Source organism: Alosa alosa, chromosome 3, assembly GCF_017589495.1.
Source record: "Alosa alosa isolate M-15738 ecotype Scorff River chromosome 3, AALO_Geno_1.1, whole genome shotgun sequence".
NCBI classification, from domain to species: Eukaryota; Metazoa; Chordata; class Actinopteri; order Clupeiformes; family Clupeidae; genus Alosa; species Alosa alosa.
The window spans coordinates 21,140,973-21,163,754 of NC_063191.1; the positions used below are offsets into that span (position 1 = coordinate 21,140,973).

At 43.7% G+C, this 22,782-nt stretch overlaps 1 protein-coding gene across 4 annotated transcripts; it reads left to right on the plus strand.

Annotated features, from left to right (window-relative positions):
• The first annotated feature begins 1,690 nt into the window (after nucleotides 1-1,690).
• On the plus strand, nucleotides 1,691-21,384 carry traf3ip1 (TNF receptor-associated factor 3 interacting protein 1). Of its 4 annotated transcripts, none has more exons than XM_048239293.1 (17): nucleotides 1,691-1,955; nucleotides 3,717-3,785; nucleotides 5,254-5,415; nucleotides 6,655-6,786; nucleotides 7,011-7,406; nucleotides 7,768-7,845; nucleotides 8,376-8,408; nucleotides 8,774-8,797; nucleotides 10,692-10,761; nucleotides 11,470-11,490; nucleotides 11,729-11,807; nucleotides 12,452-12,538; nucleotides 12,885-13,020; nucleotides 13,136-13,172; nucleotides 13,274-13,347; nucleotides 19,215-19,438; nucleotides 19,849-21,384. In XM_048239293.1, the coding sequence occupies exons 1-17, from the start codon at nucleotides 1,833-1,835 to the stop codon at nucleotides 20,012-20,014; spliced, it is 1,911 nt and encodes a 636-aa protein (XP_048095250.1). In that variant the 5' UTR covers nucleotides 1,691-1,832; the 3' UTR covers nucleotides 20,015-21,384. The 4 variants fall into 4 exon arrangements, with proteins under 4 accessions (XP_048095250.1, XP_048095251.1, XP_048095252.1 ...); XM_048239294.1 differs by having other exon boundaries at nucleotides 11,732-11,807; XM_048239295.1 differs by lacking the exon at nucleotides 8,376-8,408.
• The last annotated feature ends 1,398 nt before the right edge of the window (nucleotides 21,385-22,782 follow it).

Here is a 22,782-nt window from a genome sequence, read left to right on the forward strand (position 1 = left end):
AATAGATGATGATTGATGTAATTTATTTAACTTTCATTTCATTGATGTTGTTCCTTGAGAAAAACCTTGTTTTGCACAAAGTTACAATGTGTGATTTAATGATTATATTCTGGACATATCTTGTTTCTTGAATGAGGGTTTCCAAAACTATCCTCATTCTGAACTTCCTGATGTTAAAAACAATCTTATGGATGCATTTCTTAGAACATGGAACAAAATGAGCTGAGGGGATTCATTCTCCAGATTGGGGAAATAGGCTACATGAATCCCTCACATTTACAGTAGGCTATGGCTCCAAATAGTAGCCTACAGCATAATTAAATTATAAAATACATAGGGCTATACAATCACACAAATATTCTAGAAGCCTTAACCCAGTGCCATTTGTTATACTGCATGTCCCATGGCAACTAAGTCCAACACATTGCAGCCCTTCCCATTAGACTAAACCAGGGCTGCTGGCTAAACGCAAGTTAACACAATTTATCCACCTCTAAAATTTCAGGAATAGAGTTTATCCACTTCTTATTGGAGGGTATCCACCTCTCAAAATAGTTGACTCACCAATTGTAACTTTTAACATTCAAAAATCACATTAATTATCCACATTCACAATATGTATACTCATCAACACTATAGGAACCATTCAATACCACTGGTATTGTTATAAACATTGGAAAATAACTTCCACCATCATCAGACATGTTCTGACTGCCTTTTTTCTGCCCTTTAAAAATCAGATACCTCATGTGCAGTCCACTTTAGGCTACTGTGATCACAGAATTCATAGTTTACCCTCCTCTTATATTTTACCAGCACCCTGGACTAGGCTACACATGGAATAAATGAGGAATGGGTGGCCTAGGCCTACTGACTGACACATTGAATAGCCTATAAGTAAGAACAAAAAATGCCTGGGCTCTGTGGTTGGCTAACTTTGAGGTTCTGAGTGCAGTCAGTCATGTCTGCAGCCAGCCGTCCTGCCTTCTGTGGGGATAAGCAGGCTTCTTATTGTTTGATTAACTCAAATATCCACAACCTTGCAGCATGACTGCATCTTTACAAGTGTTCTAAATATTTGGCAATGTTGTATAATGGAATTTAGACCTTTCAATTTAAAGTAGCCCTAGGCTATTTTTATTGCATTGCATTGCATGATCCCTAAACAAAACTTTAGGCATTATTGTTAGACCTCACCTCACTTTAACCTAATTCTTCATTTTGTCTAGGCTACTTAGATTATGAGGCAAAAGGCATTGACACTGACACAGACACAGTGAGTGTAGCCTATAAATAATCCGAAATATCAGGGATCTCGAACTAGGACTTGAGGGGAGACTGTAGCCTATCTCTACTGCTCTCTCTGGGCAAGTCCTTTCTCGTGATAGCCTAAGCTTTGCTGGCTTGCACATGCATTACTCTGTCATTTCCAGGTCTAAGCTGTTTCGGCCCATATAAGTTTATTAGCACCCACAGTCTCTCAGCATGCAGTGATATGATTAAATATGACCGGATTTTATACTGACATACAAGCTAGAGCGGTGAATCAAGAAGTCGTGTAGCGCTCATAGACAGTAAAAGAAAGTATAGCGCTCTAGAATCCTTGGTTTCATAGTTTATCGTTGTTAGATGTTGCTAGGGACATTCGTAATTCTTGACAACCGTGTACCATTTGCGCATGCGCACATACACAGAACATTGCATTGTGGGATTGAGAAGCGATTGGCATAGCTACAGGAGAGTCCACAGATTTTATGTTTCAAGAGTTTTCTACGACATCGGCAGTAGAAAACAGGAATTTGGTTTGGGAATAGGGCTTTCAAAGTACAGTAATGAACGGGGCAGTGGTCAAAAAGACCCAAGACACCCTGGGAAAGGTGATTAGAAAACCACCTCTCACAGAGAAGCTGCTCAACAAACCGCCGTTTCGTTACCTGCACGACATACTCAGTGAGGTGAGAATACGTTAACTTAGCTAGATAGCTAGCAAGCTAATGATGGTCAGGCAGCTCTTGGCTGTTAATGCTTCTGCTCAAGTTATCTTGACAAGGTAACGTTTGGTTGCCTCGGTAGATGTTTTGTCTCTACGATTGTGCAAGCTGTCTTGCTCTCTGGCTATTTTGGTTGGTTTTAATTATTTGCGTGTCAGTAGAGAAACTCAAAATGTTAACGTTAATGTTAGTTAACTGGTATCATAGTGAAGCAGTTGGCTAAGTTACCTCAGCGATAAGTAGTTAGCAGTGAGCTTTCGGTAACTTGGCTGTTGCCATGGGCATCCTTGATGACCACATCGGTCATTAAGATGGTGGCTAACGTTAACGTTAGTTGGTAATAAGCGATAACATTACTAACATTAAAATGATGGACAGCCATCAACCCTATTTTTTACAGTATGCATCAACCGTGCGCCTGTAACCTCACCGCATAACGACATGTTATGGAGAGATAACTAGAGATAGTTAAAGTCGGCTACGTTATAAGTTATTATAAATTGTGTTAAACCTGTGTAGATTCTAGGAGAGGTTGCAGGTAACGTTAATTTAACGCTAACATTAGGTCGGTTAACGTTAATCTCATATCGGATCACAGATTAGCTGGCTATCGTTAACGTTAGCTAAATTAACTTGCTTTCTCATTAAAGTCCGTACAATTTGCGGAGTGATTGTTTCAATATCGATTCGTGGCGTGCTCTTATTTGTACATTGAATTAGCATAAAGTTTAATTTAATACCTTAATATTTCGTGTTCTCTCTCATAGTCTGTGAGATAATTCACACAGATTTAGGCACAAGGGAGCTTAGTTACTGTGTAGTTTCTGGGGAGGCATCTGTCCTAGTTAATTTTAATGGCTCTCAAGCTATCATGTGAATTATCGCTAGCTTCTAGCAGCTAGCTGTTCAAGACTGTATGTTGGCGTCTTCTAGTTGCTATGGACTCTTGTCTGCAGAGAGCAAAACGCAAAGAACGCCTAATCCCAGTTGTACGTTACTGTGCAATGAATCAAATCGCTCTCCTTACACCAGGAGAAAGGCATTTATTCGTGATTGATATCTACAACAGCTATAGTGTATAAATAGGTGGTGTAAGCCTCGATAATACAGTGAAGAAATTATAGTTTTAAGTGCTTAAATTGCAAGCAATGTGCATTTTTTTGCAAATAACACCACCACTGTTATTTTAACAAGGCATATACACACATTGTATGCATAAAAACGACATCAGAATATTCTTTCTCCAACCTTTATGGACCCCCTTTAAAGTCTCCCAAGGTTGAATTTAACTTGCAATGGAAACCTTGTCTGGTTCAATGTGACACATTCAGATGAGGGTCTCAGGGTTTGAGGCTCAGGTAAGATTAACCAATCAAGCAACTAACTGAAAACAGCAAGACCTTCCTATAATAATCTTTGGAAATGTCCTCTTGCTGCCATTTAGCTCTGTCCTGTATTTTAAGTGCCTTCTCATGTTTGCAAAACTGTGATTTAGGGCTAAACCCCAATACTCCCCTGAGTGCTGGAGTTTACCAGCTACTCATTCTGGTTTTTGAAGTCTCACCTTTCAGTGTTGATGCATGCATAATTTGGGAAGCTATTTCCTCCTGCACAAGAGTCATTGTACTGATGGCTAATTACTTTTATCAGTCAAATAGCAGTGAGCTTACCGTGTTTTACAACATGCAGGTGAACCTACATGATGTTTTTTTCCCTTTGATGCAGGTGATACGGACTACTGGTTTCTTGAAAGGACTGTACATTGAGTCAGAGATGAAGTCAGATAATGTAAAGGTAATCAAACTGTCTATACGTCTAAAGTAACCATGTTGCTGTTCAGGTAGGCCTGACAACGGCATTCTGCCAGCGTGTCAACTGTTGAAGTCTCTGAACTATAACAAGGAGACGCCTCATCTCACGACAGGGATCATAATATGCAGGTCAACATGGAGGTGTGAAGGGCCAGGGCTAGGAGACTACCCCTGCATCATATAGCAGTTGTCCTCAGACCACTATCAACGTGTCGTGTACCCCTGTAGTTCATCAGACTTATCTTGTGTAAGTCAGGGCAGGAAAATGGAAACCTGAGTGGGGCACAAAAAGAGCTGGCTGAGCTCTTAAGCCTTCACACCTGATCCCCTTCCAGATGCCTCATAGAGAGGTGTCCACGGCTTCTATGAATAATGCATTGCCTCTCCACAGCCGTGAGATTTCAGTGCGGTGGTGGTTGTACTACTGTAGAGATCATGAGAGGAGAAAACCAGTGTCCTAACTTACAGCTAAGAAAAACATTTGGTATATAAAAAAAAGCATAACTCTAAAAAATATACCATAACTCTAACCAGCGGTTTTAGGTCTTGCTTAGATTACTGTATGTTGTTGACAAATTTGAAAGAAATTATTGGTTGCATTTGAACAGCGTAAATTTGTAAATAACAAACTAAAAGCTAAAAGCGGCATAGACAGGGTTCCCACGGGTCATGGAATTTCTGGAATATCATGGAATTTTGTTGTAGCAGTTTAAAACGTACTTGCCAAAATACCTTAATACAAATATTTCCACGCAGAATTGGTGTATATCTGGTTATTAACTTTACTGCTTGCTTGAGTAGCCCAACTTTGTTTATTCAATGCCCATTTATTTATCTCCTGCTCTAAAAAAGTAAAAGATTTTTTAATGCTACGGACTGTTCTGAAATCATTGGTCGGTATATTGTTCCATTCATTATAGTAAGTCATGGAAATTCAGGTTTTTTGTCAGGGAAAAGTCATGGAATTTAAAGCAGATATCTTTGTCACTTCTCAGAAAGGTTATAGTTGTATAACAGACTGTTCTGTAGCCTACTACTTGGATTGTGCGTAGTAATCCTTTGGGAGTGTAAGAGAGAAGTAGCTCTCAGTGGTGAAGAGTGCTTTGGTTACCATGAAACCAGCCAACTGTGTAAAAACAGCTGCTGCTGACAACTGCTGAGAATTGAATGAATTCACTAGAGTCTTGGATACTGCATGATAAAAATATCTTAAAAGAGGATACAACGTCTTGTGTACCTTTTCAAAATGAACAACATATGGTTGTTTCATGCATAAACATTTGCCATGCTCCCTATGGGTCTGATTTTTAATGACAGTTTTGGCTTTGATTTACTGTTGTTGATGTTTTGTTGTATTATTTATGTGTGAACTATGTAATATTCAATATAAGATGTATTAAGGTAGAGAAGTTGTTATGCACAGTGTATTTATCCATTTTTTGATCTTGCAGGAGAAAGATTCCAAAATTGCATTCCTCCAGAAGGCCATAGATGTGGTGATGCTGGTCAGCGGGGAGCCTCTGTCAGTCAAACCAGCGCGCATCGTAGCTGGACACGAGCCTGAAAAGACCAATGAGCTGCTGCAGGCCATTGGCAAGTGCTGCCTCAACAAGGTTTGTCCTCTTAAAGGAAAAATCCGGCTGATTTTTACACGGATCTTGATCGCTGGACGTCTCCGAGTACTGTCGATAGGAAAAATAACGACCAAAATTGGTGCTACCGAACTGCAGCTAATGGCCAGTAGTCACATTGAGCTAAAATGCTAGGTCTGGGAGCATCATCTAAACAGGGCCTCTTAACAGACTCAAAATGTCATTAAAAGGTCTGTACAATATGAACAGAGTCCTTACGTGACGAAATGATGCATTTTCAACTCATTAATTGTGAAGAAACCGTTTAAATTCAGAGTTTGTACTGTCTCATACCTCAGTTTCCATCAATCGCTTCAAGGAAAGCCCAAGAAAGTCTGTTGTCGAGCTCATGCCGGCTTGCAACGAAAACTTGAAGTTTATTTCCCCTCAAAAATAGGTAATTGAGCACTGTAATGGTTATGACCATATAAGACTATTTAACTACATGGAAACTGTCCAAATGATGCCTAAGCTTGCACGTTACTGAAAGCTAGCTCGCACTGAAGTATCGTGGGAATTCAGTTGTTGCAGGAAAAGGCAAACAGAGTAGTGTGCAGATGTGACAGTTCTAACTTTGAATTTAGACGGTTTCTTCACAGCTCATGAGTAGAAAATGCATCGTTTTGTCACATAAGGACTCTGTTCATATTGTACAGACCTTTTAATGACCTTTTGAGTCTATGAAGAGCAAAAAAGGCACATTTAGATGATGCTCCCAGACCTAGCAGTGTAGCTCAATGGGAGTACTGGCCATTAGCTGCAGCTACTCCAGTTCGGTAGCACCGATTTTGGTCGTTATTTTTCCTAGCGATAGTACTCAGCGGTGTAGCGATCAAGATCCATGTAAAAATCATCCGGATTTCTCCTGTAACTGTATTAGTGACCCATGTTTGGTTTAAAAGACCAGAAACATTAACACATTTGCCTGGTATTGCTTAAGTGGTATAAAGTATTTAGAAATCAATGATGACAATGGTAGTTTTGTTTTTCATTGGACCCAAGACCTGGAGAGGTCAGACAAAGGTCTAACAGTCAAATCAGGTGACTGGGAGCTCAGTGCTGTCGACATGATATAGACCATGCTAATCGCAGTAGCTTATATTATTGTTACATAAAGCAGCTCCTTAGTTGAGTCACATATGCACATAGTCAGAAGGTTACTTATATGGAACAACAAAGCTTGGTGGCTGGTACTTATACACTGTGTGATTATGTGTTCAGTTAAACAGTGACGAAGCTGTGAAGCGCGTCTTGTCAGGGGAGAAGGTGGATCTCAAAAGCAAACCTTCCTCTATGTCTAAATCTCAGGACAAGGAAAACCGAGAGGGCCGTGATCGCCATAGAGACAGAGAGGTCAGTCCAAAACAGATGGCTGTTTTTGCTGTGTTGGCTCTGTGATGTTCTTTCCTTGTTCTTCTAGCAGATAAGAGCAGACAAGCTGCTGTCTGTATGTGCTCAGTGGCTCATTCCTAGTGTGTTGCTGCCCTCTGCTGGTGACACACAGGTGTGTCTTTTTCTTTTGTGGTCGAGTGCCGTTCTTTACCATTGGTCTTGGCCTCTTGTGTCTGTTTCTCCAGGAGAGGAAGGAGATCAAAGAGAGCAGCCAGAGCAGAGCCCCCAAAGACCCGGACCAGCCCAGAGAGCAGGAGGGCCGGAGGCCGGAGAAGGAGAGACACCGGGAAGGAGAGAGGTCAGAGAAGGGGCGCGAGAGGGATCGGACGAAAGAGCGCGACCGAGACAAGGACAAGAGCCGGGAGCGGGACAAAGACAGGGCGCGAGACAAGGACAAGGAGCGAGAGAGAGAGAGAGACAGAGAGAAGGAGAGAGAGCGAGACAAGGAGCAGGAGCGCGAGGTCAAGGCCAGAGAGCGCGGAGACGTGCCAAAAGAGCGGGAGCGCCGACGAGAGCGGGACAGAGAGCGCGAGCGCCACAAGGACACCGAGGAGAAGGCGAGGGACAGGAGCGAGCGGAAGGTGAGCCACCCTGCTACATCGCACACTGTGGCACCTGTGGGTGCGTTCAAATTGGCAACCATAGACAGACGTTTGCAAACAGTTTTCCATTAGCCTTGAGTTTTGGTGAATGTTTGTGACCGATCACAAACAGTCTGAGGAGGTAGTTCTCCGCGAGCATACAGTGGAACTGAACGAGAGTTAGACGAAGGCAACAATACAATTACCGTTACAATGGAATGTTAACACCAAATCGTTCAAAGAAAACATGTTTGCCAAATTTGAACGCACCTCTGCACTCTCCACCTCACTGCTCTCCCCAGCAGTCTGTGCAGATGGTGCTAGTGATTGTGATTGTTCTCCCCTCCCTCCCTGACTCCAGGTGAAGGCAGCAGAGGAGTCCCGACCAAAACCCCATCCTGAGGAACCCAGCAAAACTCGCAAGCCAGCGCCTGAAGAGGTGAGCCCGGTCTCTCTCTCTCTGTCTTTCTCTTTCTTTCTCTCTCTCTCTCTCTCTCTCTCTCTCTCTCTCCTCCATAGTCTTCTCAGGCATCATGCTCTTTTTTGTACTCACGTCACAGGACTAAGGGTTCTGTTAGAGAACTCTATCTGTCTACATCCTAGTCATGTGCTGCTAGCACATAGGCTACTGTCATTTGTAAGCATAAATAGTGGTAAACACAGCTGTTTCAGCTGCACAGACGGCATTGTATCCTGCACGGCACCAGAAAAACTCTTAATATTGTTCCTGCAGGTGTTTGTATTTGCATAGAGCATCGAAGGGAGGAATTGGACTCTAATGGTTTTTAAGTTTAGTGGATGTTAGAGAGAACTGACATTGGTTTATACTTCAGTGCTGTGTATGTTAAGTCTTAACAGACTGTCATTTGGTGATGATATTGAATTTTAGTGGAACACACCCAGCCTCTGTCAGAGAGGTTTGATTTTGTGTTACTATGAGAATTAACATTTGCCTCTTGCTTCTGTCAGAGCTCACAAATGCCAGAGTCAGAATCAGAAGAGGTACCCGTCTTACTCTCTTTCATTTACGCTGAAGGCTTCCGCTGAATCTCTCAATGTGCTGATGACCTTACGCACCCTTTAGATCTTTTCTGATGCAATAGCTGATAGTTAATAGTGAAACTTGTGTTTTATAATAGGTCTAGTTTCTCTGTGTTTGAGTGGTGGTGCTCTTGTAGAACCCATCCGGATAGTGTGCTGTAAGCTTGAATCTTGCCAGCATGGGAATCCTAAGCAGCTTCTGGGCCTTATTTGGCTTGTGTTGTGGAGCAGTGCCTTTCGCTGTAGAATATTTTTGTAGTCCGACTCCCAGGTGGAGCAATGCATGATAACAATGTGTTTGTGCATGTGCTTTTGTTTTCACATAGCCAACAGAGGTCTCTGAAAACCAGGTAATTACAAATGCGTAGATTCAGTTCTGTGTCATTAGGAAATGTGTTAGTGTAGCCTAGCGTCTGTGCCACTACACCATTGCAGCAGGATGAGGCTATATCCACACTATGGCAGATAGTTTTCTATCCGACATATTTTTGTCAAGATTCGCCCTCCCACCCACATTCGACCATCGTGTCCGCATCTCCGTAGTGGAGCAGTTTGGATCCGCTAGATCATTTTGTGCCGCAGCCGTAACGGGTGAACGTGGACGTTGTGTCAGAAAAACGTATTTAAATGCCTAAGTTGATTTTGTTGTTGGATGTTCTTTATGCCAGTTTTTACCAAACTTTTTTTCTGGGGACCCACTTTTTAAAAATGACAGACCATCGCGACCCATTTCACTTCAGAGCAACCACCAATATTGTGTTAGGCCACAGGTTCTCAAACTTTTCGATGCTGTTAATGTTTGTGCAAAAATGCTGATTCATGTCCCTTGCATTTTGCAACTGCGAGGACCATGGCAGGCGCCCCACAGAAATCTTTCATTTTGCGAGTGAGCTGTCCACGCTGTCCCCTCTGCGACGTGTTCGCCACCCAGTTTCAGAGCTATTCTAAATGCTAAATTGCACAGAGGGCCGTGACTAGTTAACAAACTAGATCCTAATATAAAACTGTTAGCTTTCCTGGCTAAATGGTATAAGTTAGGCCTATTACACAACATACATTGTGCTGGCGACCCAAATAAAATCTCCTGCGACCCAAATAAACCTGTGGGTCGCGACCCAGTCTTTGGGAACCAATGCTTTATGCAATGACTAACATAAAAAAAACTCATGTGGCTGTGGATATGTAAACAAGCGCCTACAATGTTAAAAGAGTGGAAGCAATAACTTCTGAATTATCCTACAGATTATAATACTATGCAATAGCCTAGCTGACCGGAGTACGGTGTAGTCTAGCTGCTGCCACAGCTCTGCACGGTCCAACTGCAAAATCCAAACGGAAGTCGCAGCATGCTCACCGAAAACACATTTGTGCAAACTATCTGTTTAAAAAGATATAGGCTAGCCTATAAACAATGAGACTAAACGTACATGAATCCATACATAGCCTATCCTTGAAATTTCTGAGAATCTAACATAAATATTATTGTTCGTTTGTCGTTCATCGACAAAGCTTCTGGCATTATAATGGGAATTCTTATTCTTATAAGGGGATTTTCAATAAGCAGAATAACTCATTTGATTTTCCAGAAGCAGAATAACCCATTTGATTTTCAATAAGCAGAACAACTCATTTGATTTTCCAGAAGCAGAATAACCCATTTGATTTTCAATAAGCAGAACAACTCATTTGATTTTCCAGAAGCAGAATAACTCATTTTATTTTCCAGAAGCAGAATAACTCATTTGATTTTCCAGAAGCAGAATAGCTCATTTGATTTTCCTGAAGCAGAATAACTCATTTGTTTTCCAGAAGCAGAATAGCTTATTTGATTTTCCAGAAGCAGAATAACTCATTTGAATGCAGATTTTAAATGCTGCATGGCCATTGTTGATCTGACCTAGCAACAGTAACAGGGATGCGGGTCTTGACAAAGGATAAACAGCTGAGCGATTTGCATATCAATTGATTAATGTGGACGCACCTCGTATCTACTCCCAAACTGATGCCGTGTTTATGGACGCGGCACGGATTTGATCCAAAAATCTGTGTCAAAACTGATTCGGAGTAGTGTGGATATAGCCTGAGAGGGCAGAGGGCTTGTTTGAGAGCCCACCCTATTTGCTTTGGTTAGACAATGGCCCATTCCTCTGATTTGAAGACAAACACTTTATAATAAACAAGGCTGAGACATTGATGTTGACATTGATGTCAGGACTTGATTTCTGTTTTTGTACTCATTTCCAGAGCCCCGCCAGGATACCAAGGCCATCATCAGCCAAAGGACAGAGACGCTGGCCCAAAGCAGGAGGTCCAGGTGAGATGGGCTTTGGACTGGAGGTGTAGATTTCCCAGTTACACTTTACTTGACAGTATCGACATAAGAGTGACATGACACTGTCATGAACATATCATGAACGTATCATGAACGTATCATAAACAAGTCATAAACGTTTATGACATAACGCTTCTGTTATTAAGTGTCATTCGTTTTTTGTCATAACAAGTTAGGGTTAGGATTAGGGTTAGGGTGTCACTCTTTTGTCAATACTGTCAAGTAAAGTGTTACCGATTTCCCTTTAGGACAAATCCGCTAGAAGCAACCTCTATTTATGGTGGACATTTCTGATGGGGACCAAAATGACTTTAGTTGAAGTTTTCATTTTTTTTTGTAAGACTAGAATATGCATTAACAACTATATTATCTTTGTGTAAACACGAATGGTATAAAGACTGTTTTGCAGGCAGTGCATTATCTTTCTATTATTCAGCCATTATCCACCATCTTGCGAGGAGTAAATCCATACAAGTCAATTAGCAAACTGCCCTCCTTTTGTGTCCATTTGCAGTGTTTTGCACTGCATTCAGTACTCTCCTCACAAGATGGCGATAAATGCCATGGTTTTTAGTTTTGAGAGTCAATACTAACAATGCATACACATCAGTACAAAGGGAGTCACTGGTAGCTGTTATTTGCTCAAAAACTAAATGCTCAACTAAAGATGAAATTCTCTTTCATTTTCAGATGAGTCAGACAGTGAAGGAGGTATGGATTTGTTTCTTTTACTGTTTTCTCCCTGCATTTCACCATATGTTTTAACCCTCATACAGTAGTTTTAAACCTTTTGTGTTTCTCATCTATGCAGTTTTCACTTTTAAGAGGCAATAGCGTAGCATGTATGTATGTATGTATGTATGTATGTATGTATGTATGTATGTATGTATGTATGTACATGTCTAAACTCCACTCCCTCTTCCTCTTTTGTGCTTGCTCTGGCTTTCAGAAGCTCCTGCAGCCGAGAGGCCAGTGCCGTTAGAGAATGGAGACACAACAGATGCTGGACCTCCTCACGCTGCGCACAGGTCAGCTCTCCCTCTCTCTGTGTATTTGGGATCATCACGCTCTCTCTTTGCCTCTGGCCCTCTCTCAGCAGCTCTGGGTCCCATTTTCAAGTGGATGTCCATAGGGCCGTCATATCAGGGAATGGGAGCATGGCGTAGTGTTGCTAAACCATTGTTAACGACCCTAGAACTGTGCTGACTATTTAACTGTGGCAGTTTTGGACAATTTCATCTCAAGGCAAATAAACAATAGGAAATTGGGAGAGAGGTTTAATGTTGTTCTTTTAAGCCTGGATTTTGAGGCAAACCTTACAAAACAGAAACAACTTTAATCACATCTTTAATCACAATATTCCCATAGTTTTTAGGGAGGACACTATTTTGTGTGTGTACAGCACCATTGTGAAATGTTCATTACTTGACAATGACACTGACAAACTGTCATATTTAAATCCTTTCTCTAATGAACCACAGAGCCCCTACAAACAGCTCAAAACAAATTATCAACTCAAATCCCACATGGGATCACTCATTCATTTTGCTTTATGGGGATAATAAACATGTTTTTTCAAGTTCCCCAAATAGACTCCCTTGCTGGGCTATTGCTGATTTCATGAAATGTGTGGAAATGAGAGTTTGCCAAATGAGCATTTGTTTTTGGTCAGGAGAATACCTCGGCCCAACAGTGCCCGGCCTGCACCGCCCCGAGTGAAGAGGCAAGAGAGCTACACTGAAGTGCCCCCTGCTGAGAGGTGAGCTTTTAACCAGCGCACTCCCCCACTGCTCACATTCAGATCATTTGCTATTGACAGTGGCCATGTCTAATTGTGTTGAGAACAGCGTCTTTGTGTTGAAAGCACTTAAACCTGATGAGATTGACTATGTGAGATATGCGTGTGTGGGAGATGTGGGGTGGGGTGGGAGATGTGGGATGTGAGATATGCGTGTGTGGGAGATGTGGGATGTGAGATATGCGTGTGTGGGAGATGTGGGATGTGAGATATGCGTGTGTGGGAGATGTGGGATGTGAGATATGCGTGTGTGGGAGATGTGGGGTGGGAGATGTGAGTTTGTGTTGTCTGATTTGTGTGGGCTCAGACTGGGCAGTGCCAAGGCGGCGCCCGGTGTGATCATGGAGGGGAAGAAGCTGTCTGAGGATGAGGACGAGGATGACGAACAGTTTGTTGTGGAAGAAGCAGCTCCTGTCCCATCTGACGTGTCTGATATGCCTGTAGTGAGTGGCTTCTCACCTTTTGTCTCCGAAAATAACATTTTTGGTTTGTACTTCAAATAATATTGTCTATGTGGCATTCCAATCCAGTGGTTTGTACTTTTATCTTACTCTCCAGGAGGCTACTGTTGAGCTTCAGGGTGATGAAAATCATGGTGAGAGATCATCTTATCTTTCTGTTGTCCTTCATCTGTCATTATGTGATACCTATACAAAATACCTGTATGTTGCTATAATAATAATTTATTTTTTCAAGGCGGTCTTGTGAAGAAGATCCTGGAAACAAAGAAAGACTTTGAAACTACTCCATCATCTCCAAAGTCAAATCAGGCAAGTTCTGAGTTGTTCGTGACTTCTGGCTTTATAAGGGACTTCCACTAAGGGGCACTGTACTGCCAGTTAGAAGTGGCTTGGTTTTTGCAGAAGCATTTCACCTTAGTGACTGAGTGACTGCGTGCTCATGGAACAGAAATGCCATCAACAAGTGCAACAGTGTTTATTTCTGGCAGTACAATACCTCAGGGATGTTTTCTGTTGTGTTTGAATTCATGCAGCTGGGGAAAAAAATTTGCTTAGTCTGCCGTCTATTAGCTAAAGAAAGCAGTATTGGAAATGGAGCGGAGAAGTGTAATTGTGGTCCCTGGAAATGTTGCACTGTTCAGTGGAGCTAGAGACATCAAACCAGCACAAGCGGAACCCCCACAGATCACACAGTTGAGATAGTTCTCAAATTTTTGAACATTCACATATGCAGAGCTGAACAATTGTGGTTTGTTTGTGTAACCAAGCTGCGGTTTTGTTTCAGGGCTTTTACATTTGAACACCACCCCCACAACTCAGTTATTCCCCACGAATTGTCACGCCTCCAGTGAAGTGAACAAAAAAACGTTTCCATGGAGGGAGCAGGGGACAGCTTTCTTTCCTTGAGAACTAATTAGTTTGTGCCTTTTGGTGGGAGCTTTCTGTCATGTTATTTTTGTAGTGATGTAGAGAGTTGTCACTGTAGAACTTACACTTACTGAACTGAAACTGAAACAAAAAACGTACACTAAAAGAGTAATGTAATGTAATCCCCATTTGTCCAGACCGTGCCATTTAGTCATTTGGAATGATCAATAAAAATCCTTCCCAGAGCAAACCGCTCTTCAGGGAGACTATGTTTCAGGGTCCCATCAAGGCACCAGCAGGCAGTAAAGATGGCTTACTGCTAGAGGTTGGAATTACTACAGAGGTGACTATGTTACTGTCGTTAAATTTGAAATGTTACACATAATGTACTGGGATTCTCTGTAGCTTCATAAATTTATTCTTAACTCTGACTTCCTTTCTAAGTTCTCCTGAGACTGAAAGTGAGAGAAGACAAAGTCTTGTACCATATTATGGACAGAGTTAGCACAGTAGACTTTTGTACCAAAATAAAATAAAAATCATCATAATAGTTAAGACCGCTATATCAATTTGATATCATGGCAAAGAATAGTGCTATCATACACTATATTGTTTTTTTTCTCCCACCCCTGCTACCATATTGTGTCAATAAGTTTATTTTCCACATTCCACATTCTATTGCAGGAGTTTTTGGAGAAGTGGACTCCTATCAGAGCCTCTCTACTCCGTCAGCTGCTTCTTTAGCACTGTCGACTGTTTGTTGACCAGAGCCTGCCCCCACTGTCAATATTTTGATAGTGATTCAGTTTTGAAGGCCTCTTGTCCGTGGGCTGGTGCGTTTGGCCTTGCACGGGTGGTCCGCCCCGCTGTGGCTTGCGCCTCTTTCCCAGCTGTCCGTCAGCAGGACTGGCCCTGATGGATGCTGTGTTTGGTCGTGCCACTCAAGCAGAAAGGGCCCGACTCCAAAACCTCCAGCCACATGCGCTTCGACAGGGCAGCATGACTTAATGAGGAGGAACGAGCTTCCTCCCTCTCTCTCTCTCTCTCTCCCCCCCTTTCTCTCTCTCCTTCCCTCTTCCCCATATCCCCAATCTTTTCTCTGGCCCTCCAGCTTGGCCACTCTCTCTGCTGGTCTCTGCTGCCCCTCTCTCCTGCATGCAGAGACTGCTGGCATCCCCCGCCTCCAAGCCCCAGTCCATGCAGCACCCTTGATCCTTGCGCTCTTTGTTTCAAAATAATCAGCCTGGATTTTCTCCCATTCCCAAATAATCAAATTAGATTTCCCCAGTCGGATGGCTGGAACCTGAGCGCCCTGCGGCAGGGGGCCACCCCTAATTGGCCTAATGTGGCCTCATCAGTCCCATGGATTCCTGGGGCCGCTATTACACAGGCATGCCATGGGGCGCTGCGTGCCGCTGCGCTGTGCGGTCGAGAGGGGGTGAGCAGCACGTTTGCGTGGCCCCTGTCCTCTGCCTGCCTCCTCTGAGGTGCACGCTCGAGCTGAGTCAGCTGTGCACAGGCCAGTAATCGCTTCCTTCCTGCCATGAAAGGGCCGCGAGGACCAGACTAGGGCTGCTCACTCTCCTGTAATCATGCCAGGCCATCAAGGGTTAAAGCGAATCTTGTGCCTTCTTGGACAAGTTTCTCTTAAATTACACTTATTATTATTATTATTATTATTATTATTATTATTATTATTATTATTGTTAGTTATTTCAATACTTGTTTCAGGGTGTATCAAGGCAAGGCATTCCAGGCAGAAACACTGTGACTTGTCTCGCCTTACACTCTTGTGAAGGTCTCTAAATTCCACTCTTTCTCACTGCGAGCTTGTGATTTCAGCAAGTGATGGATATTGCACTGAACCACCTTGAAACACCTTAGGTTGGAGAAGTGTTGGCTTTTAACAGGCCAGGAGCAGTTTAAAGACATACCATCTCTCAGCACTGAGGGTGCGACTGAAGAATTTGCTGTATATTTTGCTCCTGACCTCCCCGGGGTGACCCCCACCCCAGAACACGTGTATATTATTATAAGATACTTCTCGCGGGCGGCCTTTTCATTTAGACAGGAACGGGGCCCTCTCAGCAGCTGCGTTTGCATAAGATCTCTTTTCTTCCCTCCTTTCTTCCACGCTCTCTTTTCTTCCCTCCTGCTCTCTCTTTTCTTTCTTTTTTTTTTACACCGTCAAATTAGCCTTGATGAAGCTTTGCGATGTATAAATAAGCGACGTGGCATACAAATGGATGGCTGTTGAGTGAGAGAGCCGTGCAGGAGAAAGACCAGAAGACTGGCGCTGGAGCTCCACAGAAAGGACAGGAAAATAAATAGTCATCTCCCCTCAGGCCTGGCTCTTCGTAAACATCCACCTTTTTTTGGTGGAAAAAGAAGTAAGGGAAATGACTCTCCTTGCATTCCAGAAACCGTATTAGCCTCTCGGAGTGGATTTAGAATTGTAACTCTGGCAAAACAGCGGAACGGTGCACTGGCCCGGTGCAGGTGATGTCTGTTTAGCTGACCGGACGCTGAATGCGGCGCTCGTGTTCTGGAGCTCCATGCTCTGCACGCGATGGGTCTGGTGTCCGTGAGCTTCGTAGTCCCTTGTTTTTTTCCCCCTCAGAGTGACTTCATAGTGCAGCAAAGACCCCTGTGGTGTCTGTGTTGTCTCTGGGGTGATTCTTTGGGAACTGTGGGGGTCAGGGCATGTGACCTGCGCAGTGATCCCAGCGGGGAATGCGTGACCCCGGCATCCTGTGTGCAGGGCTCCCTCTTCCCTCCGCTGCACCTCTGCTATTTTTATGATGTGGCTGAACATGGCTCTTTGGAGGAGGGGAGGCCCCTGGACAGTGCTCAATTAATCTTCTCCTCACACGCACCCGGCCCAGGAGCCCACACAGGGCTGCTCCTCTGGAGCTCCGGGAGAAGGACCGAGGGAGCAGCCCCTCCCTCGCCCAGGGGCCAGAGTCCGCGTGCCCGCCCTGGCCAGAGGGCACAGGGCCCAAGGATGTGTCCAGTCACGGTCACCCAGACGCATAAATGGTGAGAGGCGTCTATATGAATGGCTTTGTGAGGAGACAACGGTCATCTCCACTGGTTACTTACCAGTAAGTGTAAACAATGAACAGGTTCGGCTGAGCGACTCTGGCCCAAGCATATGCAGAAGACCACCTTGAATGTCTGAAAAATTACTTAAAAGTTGACTTAAGTGGCGGATTACAGTCTGAATGACGGAGAATGTTACAGAGAGTGCCTGTGACATTAAAACTACAGGGGCTTGGAGAATGTTGCTTTAATTTATTATACCCAAGAGAGCTAATACAAATGCCTGCAACAGGTCTCATGCAGGAAGGCTCATTTTTCTTGTCATAAGAATCTTTGGGTAACTTTGTGCTCCTCTTTCTTCATCAGCACTCCATAAATCAGCTGCTCTCTTTTTAGACTTATTTTGCATGCATGCGTGCCTTTTCCCATTAAGCAAATTAGCCTTGGGGTGGAGGGGCTGGGCTGTCTATAATGAGTAATGAGCTCATAATACCTGAGGGCTTCAGAGCTTTTGCCTGCTACACATCTTGAATCTTTGACAACTTAAGGCTACTTTGACTGACTAGCTATAGCTACTCCACTTCCTTAAGCCCTTCTTCTAGAACCTTCTAACCTTTAGTGCCAGGCTCTTTGTTAGCCACCTGCCACAGCGAGGTCATTTCCAGTCCCCTCTCTCCGCAGCCAGACGCTTCAGTCCCTTTCTGAGGTAATGGAAAAACCTTACTTCAGACACCATTTGAAAATGTGTATATATGTGTTTTTTCTCTCTTTTTGATTGGGGAGAGGGGGAAATGGGGGAGTGAGTTTATTTTGTTCAACCTAACCAGGGACCCCCCCCCACCACCACCACCCCACACTGAGACAAAGAGCACAGAGGTTTCCTTATCCTCTTCGGCCTCTATTTTTTAAAACATTTGTGTGTGTGTGTGTGTGTCGTGGAGCGGTGGAGGGTGGCAAGCAGACCGAATCCTGTCTGGCCTCCATGCTCTGTGGACAGTGGACTGAATGTGCCGGCTCATATTTATGTAGCCGGGGTGTTTAGAGGGCTGGGAACGCCACCCACATTGCCGACCACCATTAGACATTTTAGCCCCCAACCTCTGGGCTGCTGAGGAGTGGGTTGCAAGGTTAAGGGGGAAAAATAGGTCTGCTTTATTTTACCAGATCTCTGTTGCTAGCTTCCTGTAGGAAGGCAAGGTAAGGAGTTTCATTGTCCTTGCTGTGCATATAATTGCAAAAGCTGTTAGATATCATATAGTAATAGTGTAACTCTTATCTTGTTTCACAGTGATAACAGTGATAACTACAAAGTTACTTATGTAGTTTGGAATATGGGGAATGATGCTGGCTGGGATTGGCCCCCAGGTCTACTGTTTCACTTGATACAAGCTGTGTGCAGACAGTAAGTCACTGGTTAGTTTGTATTGTCATGTAGTTGAGGTTTGAGTTGCCCACCCCACCAAAGGAGGTGTTGCTGTTTGCAGGCCGAATGACACAAATTGGCTCAGGAGTTCAACTTGAAAGAGGGTAAAAGTGTAGTAGTTGTTACCAAATACTGTTGTAAAATAACTTCACTGCCATAGCCTGTTACTAAAATAAACAGAGTCTGGTCTTGTAGGGCTTGTGTGCTAGTGCAGGGCAGTGCTAGTGAGAGTGAGGCCTGTTTGGCCTTGTGCCATAGCCAGCCTGTGGCCCCAGCTGAGTAAACATCCACGGGCCCAGTGTGCCAGGGGGAGACTCTCCCGTCATAGTCCCAGGCAGTGGGGTGACTAGGGCAGAGCAGGACCCCCCTCCCCAGCCACATACCATACAGAGGAGGCCTTCACAAAAACCAGTCACTCACATCATGGGATCCCCATTCCCACAAGGGTTTGATCTTTATATACACTTCTAGGTTTGTATAATTCCTGTCTTGAAATCCTAAACATTTTTTAGCCTTGAAATTCTAGACCGCTAAATACAGACGTACCCCTGCATCCCCGGACCTTTCTTCTTCCCTGCCGTTTTGTTTAACTTGACTAATGTATCATTGGTTGAGTATAGAATTCCTTAACCTCATTTATGTAATTTAGTTATGTGTTTCTCGCTCGCTGGCTCGCTCTCAGTGGGGCTTGAGAAGTATGCTGGTCCTCTGTTTGTGTGAGATGTGCCAAACAGCCCAAGGCCTTGTCTGTAAGTGTATCCCTGTGTCTCCACTCTTCCTCATCCCTTTCTCGTGTGCTTCTTGGTGCGGTGTGTGTGTGTGTGTGTATGTGTGTGTGTGGCAGGAGCGGACGCTGGTGTCCGAGGCGGCGAGGCGGAAGGAGCGGGAGCTGGTGGCGCGGGAGATCGAGCGGCTGCGCTCGTCTATCCAGACGGTGTGCCGGAGCGCCCTGCCGCTGGGCAAGATCATGGACTACATCCAGGAGGACATGGACGCCATGCAGAACGAGCTCCAGGTCTGGCGCCGCGAGAACAAGGAGCATGCCCAGGCACTGCTGCAGGAGCAGAAGTGAGTGTCTTTCTCTCTCTCACACGCACACACACACACACACACACACACACGCACACACACGCACTGGCAGGTGTGCTTGGGCGCTGGTATGGAGGCTTTGAAGGGGACATATTCTAGTGTCGTGGCCTCAGTACATTCAACTGACGTCTTTGAGACTGTGATAAAATACCTCATGTCAATCATGTCTGATAGAAAAACAAATGATTCTCATACGAAAAGACAAAAAGAAAACTTGCAGACTCATGTGTTACCCATTTAATAAAAAGCTGTCATAAGGTATTGTTTCAGTGTGTTTGCCATCATATTCAGTCTTAGTGGGATTTAATGGGAATGCATGAGCATGAATTAGATTGCCATGAGTGTGGGTGTTGTCTAGACTGCAGTGTGCTCATCTTGTTTCCTGCCAGGATCACAGACAGTGCTGTGGAACCGCTGAAGGCTGAGCTGTCCGAACTGGAGCAGCTAATCCGGGACCAGCAGGACAAAATCTGTGCCGTCAAGTCCAATATCCTCAGGAACGAGGAGAAGATCCAGAAGATGGTGTTGAGCATCAACTTCTCCTCACAGACGTGAGACGAGCAAATAAACAGAAAGAACAGTAATAACAAAAGGAAAAGAACAGAAAAAAATGCACTGAACCCCACTAGGTGTCTCTCTTAATTTAGCATTGCCCATGTCCTTTGTTTTGATGGCCATGTCAGAATTGCACTTTTTCAGTGAGCACCATGGTTGTGCTGCAGACCATCGTTGTCTCACTGTCTATTGAGATGCCTTCCGTGAGGGACAGAGTCCCTCCAGCTCCGTGGCTGTGATGGTGAATAGACATAGAAAGACACACCGGCACTGTGTACAGATAGCCTCTCCTGGTACATTTCACATCCATTTGCACACTTTATTAAAAACAAAAACCCTAACTGAATTAATATCTATATGTTGTTGTATATCAACATATTAATATACAACAGACCACACAGGGTCGCCAGACCATTCCGTTCACCTCTTAGATTTCTCCTCAAAGCTCATGATATAGCAATATACATGTGCTGTAAAGCGCAGACATGCCAAAACCAGTAAATACACTAATGCTCTCCAGTAGAGCACCATTGCACTTTGATATAACCCACTTCCTGGATGGTTACGAGTGAGCATAATATAGTTATAAGGGGAAACTAAGAATTTACATGATCTAAAAAATGATTTGTCTGGAGCGCATTAATTGTAGTAGTTTTGTGAACTTAAGTCCACCACCAGTCCATTTCAGTTTTTAGGATATAAAACTTGTTTCCCATTCTGCACAGCTTTGATGTCGTCTTGTAGTGATTTTGATTCTGAATCCGCTGAAGGCTTTTTGTACTTTTTTGCAAAAGAAAACCAACCCATCCCACCCCCTCCCCCTAGTGGACAAACTGTGTTATATTTTTGTATACATCTAAATTACTTAAAAGAATATAAAAATGAAACAAAGCAATATTCTATTTCAATTTTAGGATCAATAAAGGTGAGTTTAGCTGATCTTGCATTTATAGTCTGTCATGGTTCATTGTCCATATTCCAGAACCATTCAATTCATACATCAGAGACAGCTTCACATCCTAAACTAAGATACACCCATAAGCTCTTTCTGCAATTTCATCGTATTTTACAATATCAGGTGAATGTAGTCTAAACCATTAAAAAAATACAATTTCATGTCAGTATTATACCTTTAAAGCAAATTAAAATATTTAATATTAAGTCAACTCCAATATATTAGTAGTAGTAAGAAGGATAAACATTTTAATGCCTATATTTTATAAAGAGGACCATCCACACTGTAAACTCTTGTACCATATTTCTCATTTTCCTTATTTGTTGTACATTATGTATATTTTGTTTGTATCATAGTTCACAAACAACTTTACTTTTTTGTAGTGGAGTGAAATAAAATGGTTTTGTTTCAATAATACAGCATAAAATGTTTTCTTTTTTTAGTTTCCCTTTTTCTTGAGTGCTTAATTTGAGTCTTGTGCAGTGCAGAAACAATGCTGTTTGATACTGGTCTGTACATCTGGTCAAGGCCCCTGTTCCACCAAGTTCCCCCTGTGCTGGTGTGAGGTAAACATTATACAGGCATTTTAATGACTGTTTGGGATAGCTCATATTGCCTTTTCAGCAGAAGTGATAAATGCAAGGACTTCACGCTTTTGACGAGTTCACATGAGGCCCTGGTGGCGACTGACCGTCACACAGTGAAGCGCCGCCTTTGAAGGTCAGTCCAATGTGACTCAATGAAAACATTTGAATTCTCCCTAAAAGCCTGCGTTATAATGGCACCGTCCTGATTTTTCTGGCAGCCTATTACACAGCTGCACTGCTCAACAGAAACCATTCGCACACAATCCCTTCCGCTCTCCATATATCCCCTCGTCTCATACGCAAACATACACGCAGAATTAGAAAGGCCCTTGAATGTCTGTCAGGAGCACAGGTTTTTGCTTGGGGTATTTGTGATGTCTGTCAACATTTAGAAAGGCCCTTGAATGTCTGTCAGGAGCACAGGTTTTTGCTTGGGGTATTTGTGATGTCTGTCAACATTTAGAAAGGCCCTTGAGGGAGTGGGCACCTGCCCTAGAGGGCTCTATGAGCTCCCAAGGAAGGGTTGGATTAGGGCACTGGGGGAATAGGGTCCACGTGCTGCAGAGGCCCATTGTCTGTGGGCCCTTCTCCTGCTGAGTGGATTATGGAGAGCAGCCCGGGCTCTTGAGCGGGGTCTGGGGTGACATGGGCCACAGGGTCTTGGGAGGAAATGGCCAGGTTGCCATGTCTGTGGAAAGACCTAATCCATCTGAAGTGTTTGGTGGCCCACCCGCCAGAGTTTGCTTTTGGAAAACATTGCCACTTTTGCAGGGGAGGTTTCCTAGACGTCTGTTGCACGTAACTTCAGTTTCAAGAGAAGTGAGAAAAATGCCATAAAATCATCTTAGATATTTTTTTTATTTTTTTAAATGACAAAAAATGGAAATGTCTACCGTTTGGCTAATGGCTTTGGTGACGCATCAGTCAGGCCGGGGAAGACTGATGTATCCTGTATTTCCACTGTTGAGTAGCCTGTGTTTATAAAGCTGGGTGTTCCAGCTCCCCACGGCACAGTCCTTTCTGAGTGACACATGGGGGGCCGCTGGGGCCTCTGTTTATTTTTTGAGCCCACGGGCCAGTGTCCACGGTTCAGCTGTCGTCAGGCAGCAATAAGGTATGCCTTTGCAGCTCTCTGGAATAAACCTCCAACAATGACAGGCTCTAGTCACCTACCACAGATAAACACAAGTGGCTTGGCTCTCACTGGCCCTGAAATCTGCCTCCAA

Coding starts and splice junctions, on each gene's coding strand:
- traf3ip1 (XM_048239293.1), top strand. CDS start 1,833: ATGAACGGGGCAGTGGTCAAAAAGACCCAAGACACCCTGGGAAAGGTG. Junction 11,491..11,728: donor TGAGTCAGACAGTGAAGGAG/GTATGGATTTGT, acceptor TCTGGCTTTCAG/AAGCTCCTGCAGCCGAGAGG. Junction 11,808..12,451: donor CCTCCTCACGCTGCGCACAG/GTCAGCTCTCCC, acceptor GTTTTTGGTCAG/GAGAATACCTCGGCCCAACA.